Here is a 23932-nt window from a genome sequence, read left to right as displayed (position 1 = left end):
TCTGTGGCACTGTGTGTCTGATGGCTTGGTCAAATGGCAGAACCAGTTAAAATTTCATTTTTACAGTCCCACAGCCACTTTAAATAGTAGTAGTAGTACGTTTATTTATAAGGCGCCGCAAAGTGTCCGCAGCGCCGTACATAGCAAACAAAAAAACAAATTACAAGGTAACGTACAGGGTGTGTTGAAAAATACAGTATAAATAGGGGTATAGCTGGTAGAAATAAAATCAGCATCAGTTCAGAAGTAGGTGTGGAAATTGTCGAGGAGACTGAAGATGAAGTAGAGGAAGGGAAAAACAGGGCAGGAGCACAGGTGAGGTAAAGAGGTAGGGTGAGTACGTGAGGAAGGAGGACCCTACTCATAAGAGTTAACATACTAAAAATAGGTGGGTGGACGAACGAAATACAATAGGATAAGTAGGAACGGAGGGGAACGGAGGCAGGATAGGAGGATCAAAAGAGGTTAGGAGGAGGGATAGGCTAGTCGAAAAAAGTGGGTTTTGAGGGAGCGCTTGAAGGAGGTAAGGGAATCAGAAAGCCTGATGGGTGGCGGGAGGTTGTTCCAGTGCAGGGGGGCAGCGCGAGAGAAGTCTTGGACACGGGAGTGGGAGAAGGTGATTAGGTGAGAGGTCAGTCGGCGGTCAAAATATATATTGATGTTTCGAATTTCCCGATCAAATTTGCTCAGTTCAGTTTAATTTTGATCTTTAAATTACTCATGAGAAAAAGGAGGGCATCAGAAGTAATGTAAATCACAGCAGTCAGCCAATCAGAGTAATGTCACAGCAATCAGCCTATCAGAGTATAGTGACTTTTATGTGATTTACAGCAGTCAGCCAATAAGAGTAAAGTGAGTCACAGCAATCAGAGTAATGTTACTGCAGTCAGTCAATCACAGTAATGTGTGTCACAGCAATCAGCCAATCAGAGTAATGTGGATTACAGCGATCAGTCAATCAGATTAATGCTACTCACAACAATCAGCAAATCAGTTAAGTGAATCACAGCCTTCAGCCAATCAGAGTAATGTGAGTCATAGCAGTCAGCCAATCCGAGTAATGCAAGTCACAGCAATCAGTTAATCAGAGTAATGTGAGTCACAGCAGTCATCTAATCCGAGTAATGCAAATTACAGTAATTAGCCAATCACAGTAATGCGAGTGACAACAGTCAGCCAATCAGAACTCCCCGGGCACATCTCATGCATTCTCACCGTTCTTCCCTTGTTTTCCAGATGCCTACGCGCAAGGGTCAGGTGCCTCAACGTCCAATGCCTGCACCTTATCTGCCATCAGCACTTTAATGATCTCCCTCACTGCTCGTTCCAGCTTATGACCTCGAGCCCCTGAGACTCCCAGAGACTGCCATCTCTACTCGCGGATGGTGGACCACGACTATCCTCCACAAGCGACGGCTCCGTACGGATTATCCTGAGATTGCCCTCAGCTTCTGAGCTTCCTCCTCTCCCTACGGGGAGGATATTATGCACTGACGACATCTGAAATAAGATGTTACCAAAGCAGTTTACATGCCGTATATGCATATTTTTTATTATTAATATCTAGTGTTTTATAGAGTTTTTTAAGGTTAACATGATGTAGATATATACGTTTTTTGCTGTAAAATGCTGCAGGTGTCTCATACAACTCTTCTGTCCTCCTTCAATAACAATAATTACTCACCCGGGACTATTATATTTTATATACTCTCTCTTTCTATCTCGCATATCCGGAATCCCTCCATGAAGGCGGCATCCTAAAACCAAAAAATGGTGCCAGATCCTGGGCCTACTGAGATACCCCATCTGTTGGGCTGAAGAAGGGCCACGGCGGCTGGTGAAGACTTATTCTAACTTGTCCTTTGGGAAGAATGTATGAGGACATACTATACCAAGTTTTGCGCAGGACTGGGTCGCTAGTCTACAGATGGACGTATATGACATATATAAGGGACGTGTCACGGTTGTCGGACTTCTTAGCATCAGTCATCGCATTATCTTGGTCTACTTAAGTTTTGCTTTTCCTAAGAACACATTCCCCACTCCCAAGTAAGTTGAGTTCTGGATCTGATGCCGACAGTCCAGATCTCTGTGTTTTGCGGACGGTGAGCAGAGATGCCGGCAGAGACTATGGGAAGCAAAGCTGAGGTCCTAATATTTTATGGAGAGCGAGCAGAGAGCCTGACCTTTTTTTTAATTTTTTACTAAGAGAGCAAGTGTCTATAAGGATGGAAGGTCATAACCACCCATAACTCCATGGCCAGGTCCATGATTCATTTGCAACGTCATTAGCCTAAGACGCGTCCGGTACTGTATGTAAATGGTAGAGAAGGGAAATGGAGGCGCTGTCCCCAAGTGGGCCACAGTGGGATGTGGACAGATAAGCTAGACAGAGAATATTCCTGCCGTCACAGACACCCCGGGGTTCTGATACTCCTAATATGTTTATAAACTACCCTACATAATGAATGTTGTTAAATATCCAAGACAGAAAGTTTTTAAAGTCTATATATATAAATATATATTGCAGAGAGTGTATAAAGCTACCTACAGGCGCTAACATGTAACATATACCTAGAACTTGATATAATATACATAGAGAACATATGTAAAAAAATGAGTGTACCTAGATGGATTTCGGGGTGGTGCGGAGGCTGGATGGATTGCCATGGAGGGTGCCTGTAACGCCCATTTGCAGCATCTCATTTCACCAGTTTGGAGAACAATGAAAACTCAGGGTCTTTTGTTATGAGCAAATCTGCGAGCGGCGGGGGGTGTGCCTCTTCCTGAGTCGCTGCCGGCACTTGTTCCTGCGAGCCGCCCGCTGCTGGAACAGATCTCGGTGCATGGTGACTCTAACTGTAAGATGCTAGGTAACATAGAGGATCAGGGAAGGAGTGCAAGGGGTTCACAATGTTGTGTGATGCAGTATAAAAGGGGTGCACAAGGTTTTGTAAGAGCATAAGCGGCTGTGTGGAGCAGTGTAGGAGGTTGGGATGGAGCAGTATAGGAGGTTGGGTGAATCAGTGGAGAAGCTTTGGTGATGCAGTGTGCAAGGTTGTGTGATGTGGCATAGGTGGTTGGGTGGATCGTTGTATGAGTTTGGGTGAAGACACTTTGGATGTTGGGTGATGCGGCATAGGTGGTTGGGTGGAGCAGTTTCAGAGGTTGGGTGAATCAGAGATGAGTTTGGGTGAAGAAACGTTATAGGTTGGGTGATGTGTTCTAGGAGGTTGGATGATGTGTTCTAGGAGGTTGGGTGAAGAAGCGTTAGAGGTTGTGTGATGCAGCATAGGTGGTTGGGTGGAGTGTTGTAGGAGGGTGGATGATGCAGCATAGGTGGTTGGGTGATGCAGCGTGCAAGGTTGTGTGATGCAGCGTAGGTGGTTGGGTGATTGAGCGTAGGTGGTTGGATGGAGCTTTTTAGGAGGGTGGGTGAAGCAGCATATGAGTTTGGGTGAAGAAGCGTTAGAGGTTATGTGATGCAGCGTAGGTGGTTGGGTGAAGAAGCGTTGGAGGTTGTGTGATGCAGCATAGGTGGTTGGGTGGAGTGTTGTAGGAGGGTGGATGATGCAGCATAGGTGGTTGGGTGATGCAGCGTGCAAGGTTGTGTGATGCAGCGTAGGTGGTTGGGTGATTGAGCGTAGGTGGTTGGATGGAGCTTTTTAGGAGAGTGGGTGAAGCAGCATATGAGTTTGGGTGAAGAAGCGTTAGAGGTTGGGTGATGCAGCGTAGGTGGTTGGGTGAAGAAGCGTTGGAGGTTGGGTGATGCAGCATAGTTGGCTGGGTGAAGAAGCGTTGGAGGTTGTGTGATGCAGCATAGGTGGTTGGGTGGAGTGTTGTAGGAGGGTGGATGATGCAGCATAGGTGGTTGGGTGATGCAGCGTGCAAGGTTGTGTGATGCAGCGTAGGTGGTTGGGTGATTGAGCATAGGTGGTTGGATGGAGCTTTGTAGGAGGGTGGGTGAAGCAGCATATGAGTTTGGTGAAGAAGTGTTGGAGGTTGGGTGAAACAGTGTAGGAGTTTTAGTAATGCGCCGTGCGAAGTTGTGTGATGTAGGAGGTTGGGTGAAGCAGCATATGAGTTTGGTGAAGAAGTGTTGGAGTTTGAGTGATGCGCCGTGCGAAGTTGTGTGATGTAGGAGGTTGGGTGATACAATGGTTGTGTGCAGACACTGTTACATCCAGGACACAAGTGAACATCACAGACTGGAGCACGGCCGCCATTGAGGCTTCATAGATTAAACCCCCTTCGTGGTAATGAATGAGAACGGGTGCCCAGCAATGCCATGGTGATGCCCATAGCAACCAGTCACCCTCGGATTATTCTTACATGCACTTTGAAACCGAAAATTAGATGCTGGTTTCTGTTCCAGATCTCAGAAATGTTCCTGCCCGGATGGTAGATAATCTTCAAGCTACGTGTTGTAGATTGGTGAAGGGTCCTTCTTTTTTGTTCTAATTAATGCATTTGTAACCATATTAATTGGTTGAAGATATGTTAAATGGAGAATGAATAAACTGGCTGGTGGTTGCCTTAATTTTACTATTTGCTGGCGTGGCGGCTGTTGTGGGCAAACCTCGCAGGAGGGTGTAGAATCACGGGATTGGGTTTAGGAACCAACTCGCACGGCGGTGGCAGACATTTCATGAGATAATCCCCTCATCCATGATAATGCAGCCTATTAAATCACTAGAAACCAGTGACATCACTGTGGCATGTGCCCAAGTGATGTCACCAGTGGCTGGTGAGCTGATAGACCTGTTTCCTGCCAGCACTCTAATGAGTCATCATATTTACTATAGTGGTAACTGAAGGATAAGCTATCAGTTTCCCTCGTCTGGTACTGGTAATACAACACTCTTTTTCTTCTTTCACTCCGGAAATTTATTTGTATATTTTAACCCTTTCACCACCTGTCTTCTCCATTCTGTCCCCAATTAAATGAACGTGACAGAGAGAGAGAGTACCGTAGGCGGTACTGGGTTGGGTTACCGCTCTGCAGCAGCGCAACTGAGATAAGTTCCGTGTTGTAGATACTAATTCGCGCCCAGCTGCTATACACTGACTGCGGTGCACAGCAGGTGACCCTGCGGGTAAAGATTGGGAGTCATTGTAGAATAAAAAATAATATTAAAAAGCACATGTTAATTAAAGGCACTTTATTTTTTTATCTCTGACCTGGCGCTCCGGAGAGTCTCGTCCTGGCGCAAATTCGCTTTTTTTTTTTTTTTCATTTTGTGATTCTGTTTACAAATATCCAGTATGCAATTTTTTCTTAAGGTATCTGTACAGAAACATGTCTGACATGCGGTTCATTAAATCTGTGTTCCTACGGATGTGTGTCACACCGAGCGATGGGTGATTCTGTTTCTTTATGTTGCCTTGTTGTCTTCTTACAGGGGTACCGGTTATTGTTTATGTCCTGATAGCGGTGGATAGCGGGCGAGAAGGCAAATGTAGCAAGCAGAACATAAAGCACTGTACAGCACCGCGGTATATGCCCGCACTTTTCTATATATACATGGTGATAAACATAAAGGCATGTAAATATCTGCATTAAAGCACAATTTAAATTAAAAGCAAAAATTGTTTACCAAGCTCCTGATGTTTATGAGCACTTTTACCAGACGCCCTAAGAATATGTTTCACAATGTAACAACAGTCCTCTGGCCGGGTGGTAGGGGGTCCTTTTAAAAAGAGTGACATCACTGTTCTTAACCTTTTGAGTGTCAACATCTCTGGCACCAACATCAACTTCACCTGGCACTCAAAGGGTTAAATTGTAAAAGTATTCCCACTGTGTTCAACAAGGTGCGCTACGGTCAGCTGGAATTTATCATCCAAAAACTATTTATGGGTAAGGTCTTGATTTATTTATGCTTGTTCTCAGCCGGCGGGGGTCACTGTTCCCACTGTTGTATATACATTTAGCTAGCTAGCCAGTGCTTCCCATAGACCAGAGTTGTAACAGTGACTTCTACAGACCGTACTGGGGTACTGCATGCCAACAAAAAGACAAATCAATAACCCACAAGACTTATTCACAGTCACACCCCTAGATATTTTCAAGATATTCCTGAGACTGAGTCTGATACAGTTGCAGTGCGTCCAACCCAAGATCAGGCTCTATATGTCTTGGGACTTAGGTTGCGGTATGGTATTCTTGTGTTCCTCTGCAGTGTGCATCCTGCAGTATTTCCTGTTCAGCTCTGTGTCCTATGAGCATCTCTCCCTGAGAAGGACTGCAGACATTATTACTGTAAGGGGGGCCATTGGCTTAGTATCAGCTGTGCTCCGGTCCCTTGTCTGAATGAAGTATAGCATGTGTGTGTGAATGCAGGTTTTCATCCATTGACACAACGGGATGCAGTCAAAATCCCAACAGTCAAAATCCCGAATGGGTCATAATACCGACAAAAACCAAATACCGACATATAGAATGTACAGGTGAAACAGTCAATATGACTTTCCGTCGACAGGTTGCGAAGTCCACATGGGTTTTTTCACTGTTTTTTTGACCCGACATGTGCCGACGGGTGGTATTTCATGCCCTACCATGCACTAGGACATGGTGGGAGAATAAAATAGTGTGCCAAGCACAGCGAGGCACCGTGCCCGACACATAGCGAGGGGCTGCGGTTCACTTCCAACTGTGTCCATGTCGACCGTGTCAAAAAACAGTGAAAAACCCATGTCGACCTCGCGACCTGTCGACGGAAAGTCATGTTGACTGTTTCACCTGAACATTCTATATGTTGGTATTTTGACCTTGTCGGGATTTTAAATGTCGGGATTTTGTCCTTGTCGGGATTTTGACCTTGTCGGTATTATGACCCATTCGGGATTTTGACCGTCAGGATTTCATACCGAATCCGACACAACACCTAGTGTATAAGTGGTCATTCTGCTAAATACAGTATGTAACTTTAAATCTGGCTTCCAAGGAGGATTTCCATCTATTTACCGTTTGTTATACAGCAGATTCCATTGCGCTTTACAATTGTAGACAGTGATAGAACAATCAGTAACAGCAGACATGAAGGTAGGAGGGCCCTGCTGCAAGCTCACATACCCAATTGTGTAACTACAGCGAATCACACTGATGGATACTGGCCAATTAATACAACTTGGGCCGGTGCATGAGAAACATCATAGAATTTCTTTAGCGATCGTTCCCAATCAATTCATCAGTCCGTTGAGGATCATGGCTGAACAGCGGTGCAGGCTGTGACGATGGCAACTCGACATGAAAGGGTTCAGCAGCAGAAGACCACCAGGCACCGTGTCTGCCAGTTAGGAACAGGAAATGAAGGCTACACGGGGACAGTAAATTAGTAAATGTACCCCATAGATTTCAGTTTGGACACTCCCCACCCAAATCTACCTCTCTCTGCATGTTACATCTGCCCCACCTGCAGTGCAATGTGGATTTGCCCATTTGTGTGCTATTTTGGATTGCCTGAATTACCCCCTATCTGCAAGGTACACACAAGCGAAGAATCACCCCGATGAATGAGGAGTCTCGGAAACGTTGGACTTGCTATACTGTATATTTTTATTTTGTCATTTTTATTTTGTTTACTATTAATCTTCTGTTGTTTAGAAGTCTGACCGGTTCCAGGGCTTTGTCTTTGTTAAAATGTCCGCTTGCGAGGACAGCCAGCGTGTATGACGTTCCACACGCACAAAGCATTAATAAATGGCTGCTGGTTAAAAAGCTGAAACTACAAAGCATAGCATGCAGCAGTAACCTCGCTGGCACACATAGACCACTGTATGTACATGTATGTGTGTGCTGCCACATCTTCTGTCCCCATAGGGCAAATACCCGTAACTAGCATGCACTCACATGTAACAGTTCATTTGCAATTATAGCATCACCGGGCAATTGAATGAGGCGATATGTTTAGGTCACATTTGGGCATCTCTGCCCACAATACTGAGGTTTTTAGGATCACCCTGATGCAAAGCTGCCTCATCAGTATGAATAATAGGGTCACGGAATGTCCTTTTAAAAAGACTTCAGCAAAGCCCAGTATATAGCGAAGGGATCCAATCCCTAAGCCTCTGTGTAGCACCACAGTCTCCAGTAATAGCTTGCTGATATAACCAGCAGGGGGTGCTGCTGAGCCACCTTGGTCAATATCCAAGCTCACTTTCCACAAAAGCTGGAGCTCATTTTTCCAACAACACATCTGAACTCTTGAAGGAGAACTCAGGAACAAGTTACTTAGTCCTGGATCAAACCACCTTGTAGCCGGGGCTGCCGGGGCAATTCTCCAACTTGGGTGTAGTCCGTAGGTATGTTATATTTGTCTGATCCCGTCACTTCCACAATGTAACTTATCACTTCCTCATTGTCCCAGGAGTTGCAGCGCATCAGGGCCTAGAAAGAGGATCAGACACAGCGTTTCAGCATAGTGTCAATAAAACACAGTAGTCACAGTTCTGTACAACACAGTAGCAAACACAGGCACCAGTACCAGTGAGGCACCCGAGCATGCTAGAATGCCTCTAAAGCCAAGGATACTGCCTATCTCTAGCTGTTGCTAAAAGAGGGGGCATAAACCAGAGCAAGGACTTGGTTCTGCTTTTGGCGCAAGACTGTGCATTTGTCACACCATATGCACCTTGGCGAAGGCTCCGTGTAATTCTTGCTCTCAATACCGATGAAACGTACGTTGTCTGGGTGTCAACTGAGATGCCAACTTGGTAACAGACACAAACGTACGTTTCGCAGAAAAGTGTAAGGAGTGTGGTGGGCATTTATTCAGTTCTGACCCCACAGACCTATACAAAGCCATTTGCATCTTCCTATCGGTCCTCAGCATCGAACCCCACAAGTGGTTCACAAAAACTCTGGTGCAGAACCAAAAACATGGAAATGGATTAGTAGTAATATGGCAAATGCATTATACTTTAACATGAAAATTGATCAAGAACTGATAAAATAGATGTGCCAGAAAAATCTGCATACAATCTCTAAGCAGAAAATTTACCTCATTATGGGTATTCAGAAAGGCGTCCTTCAGGTCCTTCCTTGGTTTGGGAATACGCGGAAATATGGTTCTCCAGAACCTGGACAAAATAAGGGAATATTAACAATGAGGCTACAGGAGGGGAGGTTAGGGTTAGGCTGCGGGAGGCGAGGTTAGGGTTAGGCTGCAGGAGGGGTGGGTTAGGCTATGGGAGGTAGGTTAGGGTTAGGCTGCAGGAGGGGAGGTTAGGGTTAGGCTGTAGGAGGGGAGGTTAGGGTGTAGGGAGAGGAGGTTAGGGTTAGGCTGTGGGAGGGGAGGTTAGGGTTAGGCTGCAGGAGGGGAGGTTAGGGTTAGGCTGTGGGAGGGGAGGTTAGGGTTAGGCTGCAGGAGGGGAGGTTAGGGTTAGGCTGCGGGAGGGGAGGTTAGGGTTAGGCTGCAGGAGGGGAGGTTAGGGTTAGGCTGCAGGAGGGGAGGTTAGGGTTAGGCTGCAAGAGAGGAGGTTAGGGTTTTGATGCAGAGAGGGGACGTTAGGGTTAGGCTGTGGGAGGGGAGGTTAGGGTTAGGCTGTGGGAGGGGAGGTTAGGGTTAGGCTGTGGGAGGGGATGTTAGGGTTAGGCTGTGGGAGGTTAGGCTGTGGGAGGGGAGGTTAGGGTTAGGCTGTGGGGGAAGAGGTTAGGGTTAGGCTGCAGGAGGGGAGGTTAGGGTTAGGCTGTAGGAGGGGAGGTTAGGGTTAGGCTGTAGGAGAGGAGGTTAGGGTTAGGCTGCAGGAGGGGAGGTTAGGGTTAGGCTGCAGGAGGGGAGATTAGGGTTAGGTTGCAGGAGGGGAGGTTAGGGTTAGGCTGCAGGAGGGGAGGTTAGGGTTAGGCTGCGGGAGGGGAGGTTAGGGTTAGGCTGTGGGAGGGGAGGTTAGGGTTAGGCTGCAGGAGGAGAGGTTACGGTTAGGCTGTGGGAGGTGAGGTTAGGGTTAGGCTGCAGGAGAGGTTAGAGTTAGGCTGTGGGAGGGGAGGTTAGGCTTAGGCTGCGAGAGGGGAGGTTAGGGTTAGGCTGCAGGAGTGGAGGTTAGGGTTAGGCTGTGGGAGAGGAGGTTCGGGTTTTGCTGCAGGAGGGGAGCTTAGGGTTAGGCTGCAGGAAGAGAGGTTACGGTTAGGCTGTGGGAGAGGAGGTTAGGCTTAGGCTGCGGGAGGGAGGTTAGGCTGCAGGAGTGGAGGTTAGGGTTAGGCTGTGGGAGAGGAGGTTAGGGTTTTGCTGCAGGAGGGGAGCTTAGGGTTAGGCTGCAGGAGGAGAGGTTACGGTTAGGCTGCAGGAGGGGAGGTTAGGGTTAGGCTGTAGGAGGAGAGGTTAGGGTTAGGCTGTAGGAGGGGAGGTTAGGGTTAGGCTGCAGGAGGGGAGGTTAGGGTTAGGCTGCAGGAGGAGAGGTTACGGTTAGGTTGTTGAAGAGGAGGTTAGGGTTAGGCTGCAGGAGGGGAGGTTAGGGTTAGGCTGTGGGAGAGGAGGTTAGGGTTAGGCTGCAGGAGGGGAGTTTAGAGTTAGGCTGCAAGAGGGGAGGTTAGGCTGCAGAAGGGGAGGTTAGGGTTAGGCTGCAGGAGGGGAGGTTAGGGTTAGGCTGTGGGAGGGGAGGTTAGGGTAAGGCTGCAGGAGGGGAGGTTAGGGTTAGGCTGTGGGAGAGGAGGTTAGGGTTAGGCTGCAGGAGGGGAGGTTAGGGTTAGGCTGCAGGAGGGGAGGTTAGGGTTAGGCTGTGGGAGAGGAGGTTAGGGTTAGGCTGCAGGAGGGGAGGTTAGAGTTAGGCTGCAGGAGGGGAGGTTAGGGTTAGGCTGTGGGAGAGGAGGTTAGGGTTAGGCTGTAGGAAGGGAGGTTAGGGTTAGGCTGCAGGAGGGGAGGTTAGGGTTAGGTTGCGGGAGGGGAGGTTAGGGTTAGGCTGTAGGAGGGGAAGTTAGAGTTAGGCTGCAGGAGGGGAGGTTAGGGTTAGGCTGTGGGAGAGGAGGTTAGGGTTAGGCTGCAGGAGGGGAGGTTAGGGTTAGGCCGTGGGAGAGGAGGTTAGGGTTAGGCTGTAGGAAGGGAGGTTAGGGTTAGGCTGCAGGAGGGGAGGTTAGGGTTAGGTTGCGGGAGGGGAGGTTAGGGTTAGGCTGTAGGAGGGGAGGTTAGAGTTAGGCTGCAGGAGGGGAGGTTAGGGTTAGGCTGTGGGAGAGGAGGTTAGGGTTAGGCTGCAGGAGGGGAGGTTAGGGTTAGGCTGTGGGAGAGGAGGTTAGGGTTAGGCTGCAGGAGGGGAGGTTAGGGTTAGGCTGTGGAGAGGAGGTTAGGGTGAGACTGGGAGGGGAGATTAGGGTTAGGCTGCGGGAGGGGGGTTGGTAAAAGTCGCTGATCTTTCCTGCATGCAGAAAGATCAGCGACCAATCGTTTCATGTGTATGCGCGATGAACAATTTGGTAAGGCTGATTGACTGACTGACTGGCTGGCTCCCTCTCCCTCCACCATCGTTAAAGATCAGTGGTTCATATGTAATCGTTTGCTCAATCATTCATCATTTGACACCAAATCGTGTGCGGGAGATCAGAGGAAATCGTTAACGAGATTGAATTGTTGGCCAAATCTATCCGTGTGTACGCACCTATAGTCATCTTGGCATCACCATATAAGATATATAAACACTAGAACATCAGTGACATTTTGTCGTCATTCTAATCACATCAACAATTCATCAGGATTTGGTCAATGTTGACATTACAAACATGTCGACATTCTCATGTGGACTTGATAAGGCATTTTTGGAGCTTCCCTGTAGTACCTATGCACAATTCTACATGAGCCCCTGTAAGTACAGGTACATGCACAAAGGTGCCAGCTGTGCCCGCCTGTGAGGTGATGTGCACACAGTGATGCAGCTATACGAGGAGGGGTGCCAGGGATGCGGCATTGTCTGTGGGTGACCCTGCCCCAGGACCAGGGAACTTACCTGACACACAGCACGAATACTGCAATGCACGATAAAGTCAGACACACGGACACAGTGATTCCCAGCAAATCCCTGCTCGCCCCATCTAGAGAGAGGAAAGGAGAGAACGGGTTATACACGCACTGCATCCTATATCCCTGTGTACACTCTCAGACATTGGGCGGGCCCACTATGGGTGTGTGCAGCCACTAGGGGGCGGGGATGCAGCTGTGCCTCTCACACCTTTGATGATGATGAGAAGGGGCACAATGTCTATAACTGTCTAACTTGGTCACACTTGTCCTTATGCAATTGTGTTGTATGGTCTATCCCAGAGGTGGGCAACCAATCAGAGACAATGAGTAAAAAAATATGTTATGAAAAGACAAGCAGCCGATACCATGCAGAAAATGGGCGTGGCCTAGATCCCAAAGGAGCACGTGCGCCTCATTCTGTCAGAAGCCCTGTCAGCCGGTTCCCCGTCTCCACCGCTCGCTGCCCGCTCCCTGTCTGTCTCCCTGAAGTGGAGATGGGCAGGGAAGCACCTGCAATCACTTAGCAATACTGAGGGCGGCTCCATCTGCAGCCATGTTTCCACTGGAAACGCATAGAAAATGGCGCCGGGACTCAGTACTTCTCCATTATTTATATATGCTTGTTGTTATAAACCAATGCAGATGCTACATAAATGCTGGAACTTATTATAACTATAGATACAGGTGGAGCGCCTCTCAGTCAGCGCAGGGAATCGCCAGATTCCATGAGCTGGCACAGGCTGGCGGAGAAGCGCTCCACCTGACAGGGACTCACGAGCGTTTCACACGGCCGCACGTCCCCGTCATCACAGCGCAGTATGGAGGTGGGGAGTGGGGGGAGCCGAACGGGGCTGAGGGGAGATGCAGGGGACCGGGCGGCTGAACGGGGCACGCAAGCATCTCGTGCCGCCTGCTTGAGTCCCCTTCAGTCGGCTGGCGGCGATTGGCTTTTCTATAACCTGCTCCATCTGTATATCATTTAAAAGATTGTAAATTCTCAGCATCTATTCTGCAGCCTGAGGGGCTGGGAAGTGACAGGGGGGACTCCCAACTGCCCCAAACCCCCCCTGCCACGGGACACTGCTGTCCCCGGGCGGGACGTGGAGGCGTCCCAAAGAAACGGGACATCAGTGGCGTAACTACTTATTGGGCGCTCCCGGCTCTCTTCCTGTCAGGCTTCCTAATGAAAATGGACCTCCCCGAAATGGCCGCCCCCTAACAGCAGACACTTTTTGAGGATGCTACAGGAGGCGGCGGCGGCCTCCTCTAGCATCCTCAAACACGGTCTACTGTTAGGGAGCGGCCATTTTGGGAGAACCCTTTTCATTAACAGAAACCTGACAGGAGGAGAGCCGGGACCGCAGACAAGTAGATCTGCGGCGAAGTCGGACGCGTGTCCCTCGGCGGCGGCAAACAAAGCGGTGTAAGGTAGCGGGGCTATAGTTACGCCACTGCGGGACGTTCCCACAGAAAGCAGGACAGTTGGGACGTATGGAATAGAAACTACAGGCCGGCAATCATCTACCAATGACCCCGCCGTGTACATACTGTATAGTGGTCATATCCTAACCTCACCTGTCTCCCAGTCCCCTATGCATATATTCTCCGTCCATGGGCTGTACTTTGTATTCCACCAGCAGGGTTTCCTTCCCACCGCTCTGACCCGCAGACACTGCTTGCTGGTGGTCTTCTGCAGAGTATTCCTCCAAAATGCAGATGATGACACTGTAACCTGGGGAGAGAACGGAACTAGTGTATTATAACCTGACTTTCTGCAGTGACAGACAGACTATGACCTGGGTGCAGGGAGTAGGGTTACCACCTTTTTGTTGAGAGATTCCCGGACAGTGGCCCGCCCCTTGACACACCCACTGTCCCGCCCATGCCCCACCCCCAGCTCCGCCCTTTGACCCAACTTATGTTGATTTTTTTTTAACCTTTGCTTCAATTTCATTCTTGATTTTGCATACCATAATGCCAATTACATGTTACATCATACAAAGTAATACCCATTACACGTTATGCCTCACACCATGATGCCCATTACATGTTACAACATACACTGCAATGCCCATTACACAATATGCCAGGACTGAAAAAGTTTTTTGGAAAGGAGGAACAATATAGACAGTGCGCGCCGTAGCCGCGCGCCAAAAATTTTCAACATAATGCCGATTACACGTCACACACCCATTACATAGTGTACAAAATGCCATAGTATACCACATGCCATAATGCCCATTACATGTTATGCCACACAGCGTGATGCCCATTACATGTTACGCCATACACCGCAATGGCCATTACACGATATGCTAGGACTGAAAAAGCTTTTTGCAAAGAAGGAATAACACAGACAGTGCGTGCCGGGCTTGCGTCAAAAATTCTCAACATAATGCCGACTACACGTCACACACCCATTACATAGTGTACAAAATGCCATAATGCCCATTACATGTTATGCCACACAGCTTCAGGTGATAAACCATTGTATTTATCATATATGAAGGAGTCTATTTGTTGTTTTTAAATAAATGATGTAAGTACATACTTTATATTTCTTCTAAGAGGCCCAGGGTCGGTGGTGGAGCCTGGAGGCTGGGTGGCTGACTGGGCTCTGCCGCTCTATCCTCTCTGGCCTAGGAGGGTGGGTGGCTGAGGGTGAAGGAGGCTGGCTGGGTGGAGGAGCCGCTGCTGACTGAGCTCCTGACTGTCCTAACCTTACCTTGGCCTGCCTGCTTTGCCTTGGTTGGTGACTGTCAGAGAGAGAGCGACGAGGCTGGCTGTGTCACCCTGAGGCAGAGCGCCAAATGCGGAGGAGGAGCCGGGAGATTGAAAGAGTTGGAGTCAGACAGTGACACACACACACACACTATCTGTGTGTGTCCATTCAGTCTCCGTCCGACTCCGCCTCCCTCCTCCCAGCGAGCGATGCGGAGGAGTGACTGACAGTCAGTCACTGATAGTGACTGGTCACTCTGCGCCGCAGCACTGCCCCCCGCCTGCCCTGCATCGATCCCCGCCTCCTTGCTGGCTTCAGCAATCATGGCGACCCGCAGTCCCGCACCCGCCCGGCGCCACTGCACAGCGGAGGGAGCCGGGCGACCAGGGCGGGCAGAGAGGGGGACTTATTCCCGGACTATGTATAGTCCGGGAACGGCACCTGTCTGGACTCCGGACACCCGGTCTAATTACCGGACTGTCCGGAGTAATTCCGGACGGGTGGTAACCCTAGCAGGGAGATCGCAGAGGAAGAGTCTGTACAACCCTTCTCCGTGTGCCTTAGTGGGGCTGATGCTGAGGTGCGCGTGACGCAACAACAACTAATAACTGTGCACCTGGACTAGGGGGCAGAAACATTCATGTGTTTTGCACGCAGGATAAATACAATCTGCTTTTGCGTGTAGCCATCACCGCCAGTCGCGAGGGTGATCCGAGCTGCATCCTGAGGCGCAGCACTCAGATATTGCTAGTTTTAACAGTCTATCTCCTACAGACCCCTCTTGATGGCCGTTCAGGAGTGAACCAGTTCTTTTGAACGGTTCTTTTAAAAGAGTGAGTGAACTTTTGCTCACTAAAAGGTGAACGGTAAATCTTCAGTTCTTCTTGGAGGCCTACTGTTAATATGTTCAGTTTCGTTTTCATACAATGCATTTGCCTGAGCACAGCAGTGGCACACACGGTAGCTTAGAGGAACTGTACTGACTGACTAATTTGGGCTGTATGAGTCAGTTACCTGTACGAATCAGTGAACTACTGAACTCACCGAACTGAACTACTTGCAAGGACTCATGAGTCATCAGGGCAATGTAGTTCATCCAGCTCCGCAGAGTCCACACCAACCCATGTCTGAGCACAGCGCTGCCACCTATGGCCGCTGAGATGTACTAACTCTGGAGAGTATTGCATTGCTTAAAAAAAAAAGTGTCAGGATAAATAAAAAAATAAGTGAAAATAACCGTTACCTGTGAGATTAATGTACGAAATTCGCTTTACATTACTAGAATCAGTTGAAATGTAAATAAAACGATCAGATACTACACAACACTCAAACCATAAATAACTATTCTTTTTACTCAAAGTGAGCTAGTGAGCCGTACAACAGAACAGGATCTTTGCACTGAGCGCTCATTTCATCACCACACTCCTTAGTGAGTCACTTTGCCCATCTCTATGCTGCGTGAGATTTGTAGTGACACAGTATTGCACAGCAACTTCCTTCCCGAGCAGCGCCATCTACTGGCCGGTGGATTGTTTTTTCACATATCAATGTGATCACAAAATAATTATTTGCCTTTTTGCCTTATTAGCTTGTGTCTATCCCATTTGTTCTGACATGTCAGGTTTGCATTTAATGTGGATTTTTCCCCCCACCTACACAGAAATACATTTTTCTACCCCCTTCCCTCTTCACAGCTCTGCAAAATGTGACTAGTCTCCTTCTGGCTTGTTGCCAATTAGCTCAGCATCACCGCTGTATAAAGGCTACCTGTGTGATATATGTATGCAGCATACATTAAATTGCCTATTTGAATGAGACTGGACTCTGTTAAAAGGTAAATACCCCTCCAGGATGGAGGGAATGGACTATCCCAGCCAAACTGTGCTTTTTGCATTTTGTTAAATAAAGTTGCAGGACAGAGAAAGAAACCAGGAAGTGGCTGAGCATGAGGAGAGCAGAGAGAGCAGTGGGAAGCTTTTGGAACAGCAGGTTATACTGGGATCTCATGTAAGTTTGTGTAAATGGACACTTTAAGAAGCTGGCCAAACAGAATTCATCTTCAAGTGGCCCTCTCCCAAATGTAACCAGCCACACCAAGAAAGACCTTCATGTTAATAGACAGTATTGAATAACTCCAGACTTGCTCAGTGGCAGGGGGTGAAAGGATCATTGGCCCATGTGGTTACAGCTTATAGAAGAGGCAGCTGAGTTAACCAATATCCTACTGCATTGGTTTGTTTTTAATCTCTTAAAGTTGGATCCTCTTGAACAAAAGACTGCTGCAGGAAAGACATTTATTATCTCACTAAGTATGTTCAACACCCAGTGGATTACAAATATTCAGTACAAGTTTATAGTCCAAAGCAGGAATTGCCCCTTTGGGATCTCTGTGATAGACTCTAGACTTTTAAGGGGTGATTGAACTTTCCTCTCCCAAGGATTCTATAAGGACTAACAGTGATATCATCTCCGGTACTAAAAGTGCACTATAAAATATGTATTATTGCGCAATAATAATTCTCTGTTTATTCTTATGCATGCAATGACATTTCTCTGGTTATCTTTGCCTATGCAATAATAATTATCTGTGTTGTTTTGATTTATGTGAATATGATGCCCAAGGTTATATTCCATTGAGAGTACCTCCTTGACAGTGGTGCAGTTAACAGTAGCAAGAAGTGAAAGGCATTGATTATTTGTTTAACCCTTGTTTTGGAAGAAAAGGGGACGTAGCGATCCCTGTGATCGTAGTTAGATAGCGGATGTGGAACATTATTCAACTGTCACTGTGTATTAATTACTGATATTTAAACAATTGGTTGTTTAGCATGGTGAAAATAAAGGGTTAACCATTTTGAGCAATATCCAGTTTCCCGCCTTCAATTCTTCCCCAAGAAGAAGAAGCAGCACCCTCCAAGTGGAAACACCGGTAAGAGAGCACAACTAACATACACCTGTGGTTATCACACCTGTATGTTAAGAACTGGTAAATAATAAATTCATCACTTATAATTGCATTGTGTTCCTCCTGGAATGGGTCATGTTGGTGGTATGCTTCTCCATGGGTCTTCAACCTGTGGCTCTCCAGAGCTGCCAAAACTGTCAGGGCATGATGGGAAATGTAGTTCCACAACATCTGGAGGGCCACAGGTTGAAGACCTGTGAATACTTTCCTACAATCCTGCAAGGACAATAAGGCACCCAAGTCTTAGGTGGTGTTCCCAGCTGTCCATAAGGACATTTAAGCCTTCGCCACACACTGACTACTCCCGGGTGTAGAGTGAAGCCAGACAGGGCACGGCGATGCCATCACGTTGCCGCACCGTACATAACATCCAGCTATGCCGCACCATAAAAATATGCTTTTGCCTTTGTCTCTAAATGCTGCACTGTTTTAACTGCTCAGCTACCAGCCCACGGAATACAACCTCTGGTTTACCCCACTGCAGATGCTGCCCTCTAGGTGCCATGATGGTAAACTACCAGGCAGCATGTATGGGATGAATTGGTTTTAATCTGAATGCAGGCTTCCAATTCATAAGGAACAAGCCTAAGAGACCTTATTACCGGACACATATTTGCTTTGCTAGTTAACATCTGTTGAATGAATTACAGCCGTGCTGGGACCGTGCTTCCGATCGGATCCCCAGTGACGGATCCTTCCGTGCCTGCTGATCCCAGCAGATAAACAACGGCCGCCAAAAGATGTCAAGTTCAATCATCTATAACAATTCTGGAATATTTGCAACTGTGTCTGAATGTTTTATAAGCCATCTGTGCGTACAGATGCGTCCTCTTATTGCACTACGTGCCTAAACGTCACACGGCGCAAGATGCTTGGCGTGAGGTGCTCCATGTCACTCGGAACCGGGCGCAATGGGAGGGGCTGTTTCCCTAACTTCATCAGCAGTGTATGAGGACCGACCTGTATGTCCCAAAGGCGACTTTTAGTTTTGTTTTATTTATTTTTTTCAATTAATTTACAATGTTTTTTAAACCGGTCACTGTACTTCTGGTTATTTGCTGCACTGTATGGGGCCGATTCAGGATCACTTGGTGCAATCGAAATTCGGCTCCAGCCCGATGGTCGTGCGCATTTCTGCACATGTGCAAGCACTGAATGGCTTCCGCGAGTTACACACTCGCCGGGCCGTTCGCTGCGTGGAGCGAGAGCTGGAGGCGGGCAGGGTGGAATGCAGGGGAACACACAGCGTTCATTGGACGTCCCCGTGAAAATGCTGGACCATGCCTGCTGGGGTGGGTGGTTGATGTCACATGACATCAGGGCACGCCCCCTCTTCGGCGGACTTCCGACAGAAATGAAAGACAGTTTAGAATAGACAGACTTTTATTTCCGAAGGGGAGAGAAATCATCGATGATCGGCGATCATCGGCCGCATGCGTTTGCCGCATACATCCCCCTTGCACGTTACTGAGGGGATTTAATGGTGGGGAGGCATTCGGCAAGGTGGAAGGTGCCTTTAAGCTGCTCAGTAACCAGCAAACGACTGCTGCTTAGCAAGCGGTATTGAATTAGGCCCCATATTCTTCTTGACATTTCCTCACTTGTTGGGGAACGTTGGAATCCCAGTCGCAGCAGCAACAGTTCACCATAGTCAGCGCTGGATCCTATAGTCCACTATCAGCCTCCAGTGTCTATTCTCATTGTATGTGCTGTGCATTAGAGCAGTGGCGCACACAGGGGGGGGGGGGGTCTGAGTACCCAGAAACCCCCTAAAAGAACACATTTTTTTCAGGTCATTTAGACAGCTGCCAGGGCCTGCGATTAAGCCCCGTCCCCTGAAGAATTGGCTCCGCCCCCACTAACACCCGCGAATGGCGGATTATGAAAAGATCAGATATCTCCTTGCTAATGTATACACAGCTGCTGCTGAGATTTCTGCTGCCACCCTCCGAGCATTCAACGCTGATGCTGCCACTTACTGGAGGAACTTACGTTTTATTGAATTCCTTTTTTATCATTTTAATCTTAAACATTATATATTATGTATGTACTGTATATATGTATTAAATATATTATGTATGTACATTGTCATTTTTCAGACCAAGCCTGTAACTTCACAGTTAGGAGCTGATTGGCCGGTGATAAAAACCAGACACTTTATCACTTCACCGAAGCTTAATAAATCTGCACCTCAGTCCTCAGGACAGGTCATGTTTTCCAGGTCACCTGTGGATCATGGATGTGTAATGTGTGACAGCTGGTGATACACAGTGCTCCTGCTGGGTGACCTGGAAAACATGGCCTGTCCTGAGGACTGAGTTTGAGAAGCCGGTGTAGCAGAACAGTTACAGAAGTTATAAATGAAACCTTATTACTGAATATAAGAATTCCGGCCGCTTACCGTCTCATTATTATCCACCGACCAGATATTGACTTCATAGGAGAAACAAGTCTTCGATAACTGAGGGATGGGCTGGGTCCATGTCACACCCATGTCCGGCTCCTTCTCATAGGACACTTGAGGGACTGGGGGAAGGACCTCTGCGGAAGGGGGAGACGTGGGAAATACACATCACAGACATATAATGGTATAATGGAGTACTCATACTTGGGCAGATGATGTAATGATCCTCGGGGAGAGATAACACAGAGGGGCAGATGTATGAAGCAGTGATAAGGGAGGAGAAGTGATAAAGTGCATGGTACTTTATCACCGGCCAATCAGCTACTGACTGTAAAGTTCCAGGCTGGGTTTAAAAAGGGACTCGGGAGCTGATTGGCTGGTGATACAGTACCAGGCACTTTATCACTTCATCTCCCTTATCACTGCTTAATACATCCATCTCAGAGAGAGATAAAGTAGAAGCCAATCAGCTCCTAACTGCCGTGTTACAGGCTGTGTATGAAAAGTTACATTTAGGGGCTGGATGGCTGGCACTTTAACTCTCTCAACCTTATCTCTCTCTGAAGCTTAGAATATCTGGCTTAGCCGCATGTGGCACTGTGACACTGCTGACCCCACACCCCTACAACAGTGATCTCACACACGCAGCGATGTACCTACCACATCAGTGTCCCATTGTACCTGTATTCACCAATTGATAGCGATAATTATAATTTCTTATAATATCTTATATAGACCACGGCAATGAGAAATGATTCATTGCAATACATTAGCCATCACATGCAAGGTGCAAGGACAGGAGCTCAGAGTATTTCAGTTTAGCAAACTTCTGGGTGGCCCCCATATATGCTTGAAGTGGGAGGAGCTAGGTCATAGAGTAGCCAATCGCAGCACTTTGATATTACCATCCGCACGGAGTACAGGTTCCTGGTACCCAGTATTCAGACTTGCACTTGCAGGTGCCCACCCAGCGTTTCCACAGGTGCACCCACTGTCTGTCCATCAATTTGCGAACGCCCCGGCGAGTGTTGCACATACAGGCCTGAATCGGCCCCATTGTGAATTTCTCAGTGTGTAACACGGACCTAATTCATGTATGTACGCAATGGGCGATATCCACGCAAAGGAGGGATTACCAGCAGGATGTACAGGTGCTGCGAATGCAATGCATGGCCTCGTCTGTGTGGAGTTTGTACGTTCTACCTGTGCTTGCATTGGTTTTCTCCCACAACCCACAATATACGGGTAGGTTTTACTGAATCCCGACCACCCTAGCGTGTAAGCGTGTGCATGTACACCTGCAGACTGGGTGGGCCACATGCTTCTTGTCTGCCGTCACATTTCTGTGAATTAGGCCCAATGATTCCTCACCTATATCGCTGGACTGGTAGACTTCCTGCAGGCCCCGGATCTCCAGGCTCCGGCTGGATCCATTCATGTGGACCAGGATCGGCTCTGGCTTATTTATATGGAGATGACGGAGCGGAATGTGGCAGCCAGTCTGCCTCCCCCCGCCTGCTTCCGTTATGTAATTCTGGCACTGCTCGGTGACCTTACCATGCCTGCAAAACACACAGACTATATTGTTTGGTGTGAGACACAGGTGTGTTACCTACTGGTCCGACATTATTATACCATGCAGCAGGTATGGGCAAACGGCGGCGCTGCAGCGCTTGTGGAACTACTATTTCCAGCACAACTGTTGCATGAACCCATCCAACAAATCATCATCAAGGAAAGAAAAGCCTAATGTTGCTTCTCACCCCTGTGCTACCACTGGTGGCCACTGGAGGGAGCCCAACAGAGATCCATTTGAGGACCTACACACATTTGCACAGCATGAATGACAGACCACCGGCACCCTGCCTCACCCTACATGGTGCATCCTCCCCAGTGCTCTCCCCCCCCCCCCCCCCCCCCCACACACACACACACACTCACACACACGCACACACTCACACACACATCCTCAATGCAAACAGTTTGCACTGAGCACATTCACGTGCGCAGAAATGCGCATGCTCAAAATCAAAACATTGGGCGCGTGTGAACATACACGGTCATACAAACAAACCTGAATAAGGTCCCTAGTCAGTCGCTGTTGCACGTGTAGTATTAGTGTTGTGTGGGCACGGACCAGACCTTGTTATACGTCATTCGCTTTCTACTAGAAGTGTTACTGTCTTATATTACTGTACCTGTAGTAAAGGTAATACTGTGTGTCTAACGGGGCCTTCTCCCCGGGCAGCCAGGTACACCTCAGCACACATTGGCATGATGCCCCCTCTATATGAATCTGGCAGGACAACTGTTTGGCCGCTGTTCCCTCCTCACCTGGAAAATAAATTGGAACCGTAAACCAAACGGAGAAAATAATGTGAGTACTCCCTGACTCTGAGCAGCACTCACCTGGGAATGGGGGCAGCGTCTGGGACACCCACTCAAGGGTCTCATTCTCTTCTGCACTGTCCCAGGGATCTGCTGCCATTACTGCCACGTGCACCGTCAGCCCTCTATGGAGGGCGAGCATGGGGTATACGTAATGGTTCTCGCTGACAATCGCCTTAGGAGGAAATAAGCAAAAGTTATAGCTTGTATCTTATGCCCCGGCTGTGGGTAATGTACATGTGCATAGGATTTATCACCTATGTATATGTCTAGTGTCTGTGTGACCCCGAAACACTGCCATCTGTTGGCAGCAAGTGAAAATACATCTGCTAGCTTTCTAAGCATCTGCTTCGAGTGGGCATCTGCTTCGAGTGGACTTACTTACTTAGTATATATATATATATATATATATATATATATATATATCTTATATATTTGGCTACATCTGTCACTCAAAGTGTGTCTGGATCTGTAACGCTGGGTGGAGCCTCTGACTCACATGACTGACTCACATGACAGAGAACCAGCCCAGTGAGCCCACAGACAGTGCCAGACACCCTCTGCCTCTCCATGTTACACAGCAAAGACACAACTACTCACCAGACACACCAGGTGAGCGCCCCACATACCTCCCAACATGACCCTCTCCAGGAGGGACAGAATGCTCTGTTTGTGGACTTCCATCTTAATTTATGATTGTCATCACCTGTCATTTTAAACAGGGTAATTGATAAGAAAGGTGTTTAAGCACAGGCGATGGCAATCCATAAATTAAGAAGAAAGTCCAGAAACAGAGCAATGTGTCCCTCCTGGAGAGGGTCATGTTGGGAGGTATGCACCTCCCTCCCTCCTCCCCCCCCCCCCCCCCATTCACGGCATCCCCACGATTAAATGGCACATGCAAAACACTGACATGGCTATGGTCGACAATGAAAAAGGTTGACAAGATTTATTTTTCACTTTTTCAATGTTTTCATATTCATTCTCATGTGTCGACATGGACACCAATGAAGTGCCACACTTATGTCAACATTTACATGTGTTGACCTTTCTGTGTTGATTTTTTCTTGTGGCGATTCGCGGCACCCCCCGCGACCCCCCTCCCGCGATTTGCAGCACACCCCCCGTAATTCGCGGCACCCCCAGTGACTCGGGGGTGCAGCCCCTTACGACGGTGTGAAGATCGCCCGTAGGGCGCGATGAATCACCTACAGGGGCGGATTGGCCATTCTATTTACCGGGAACTTTCCCGGGAGGCCACTGCTACTGAGGCCGAATTGTGCAGCAGCCAGCAGGGGCAGCACAGAGCACGCTGCACAGTGTGCACAGTGAGGCCGGCAGCTCACCTGGCTCAGGCCGCTCAGCAGTAGGCGGCGTCAGTATCAGGGTCAGCCCAGTGAAGTCCCCGGCCGGGTGGCCTCCGACCCTGACTGTCACTGGCTGCTGGACTGGCTGCAGTGCAGTCAGACATAGTGGCCCGGCCCCGCCTCCTCCTGCCCGCTGTTCTC

General features: G+C 48.3%; 2 protein-coding genes across 6 annotated transcripts in view; one reads left to right on the top strand and one right to left on the bottom strand.

Annotated features, from left to right (window-relative positions):
* The window catches only part of LOC146026917 (contactin-4-like), a 133440-nt gene extending 127839 nt beyond the window's left edge, over positions 1-5601 (top strand). Inside the window, exon 17 of the mRNA XM_083157963.1 lies at positions 1237-5601. Within this exon, the coding sequence (XP_083014089.1) occupies positions 1237-1337 (101 nt within the window). The 3' untranslated portion in view covers positions 1338-5601. The remainder of the gene's footprint in view (positions 1-1236) is intronic.
* A 1933-nt stretch (positions 5602-7534) lies between these two features.
* The window catches only part of IL5RA (interleukin 5 receptor subunit alpha), a 71213-nt gene continuing 54815 nt past the window's right edge, over positions 7535-23932 (bottom strand). For all 5 annotated transcript variants that reach the window (XM_083155760.1, XM_083155763.1, XM_083155761.1 and 2 more), the window contains exons 4-11: positions 22446-22599; positions 22235-22370; positions 21408-21598; positions 20034-20173; positions 13521-13677; positions 11932-12016; positions 9003-9081; positions 7535-8389 (exon numbers count right to left, since the gene is read on the bottom strand). In XM_083155760.1, the coding sequence (XP_083011886.1) occupies positions 8234-8389; positions 9003-9081; positions 11932-12016; positions 13521-13677; positions 20034-20173; positions 21408-21598; positions 22235-22370; positions 22446-22599 (1098 nt within the window). In that variant the 3' untranslated portion in view covers positions 7535-8233. The remainder of the gene's footprint in view (positions 8390-9002; positions 9082-11931; positions 12017-13520; positions 13678-20033; positions 20174-21407; positions 21599-22234; positions 22371-22445; positions 22600-23932) is intronic.

Source organism: Crinia signifera, chromosome 8, assembly GCF_055691185.1.
Source record: "Crinia signifera chromosome 8, ASM5569118v1, whole genome shotgun sequence".
Lineage (NCBI taxonomy): Eukaryota > Metazoa > Chordata > Amphibia > Anura > Myobatrachidae > Crinia > Crinia signifera.
The sequence above is the reverse complement of the archived record's forward strand: the minus strand, read 5'-3'. Positions and strand labels throughout refer to the sequence as shown.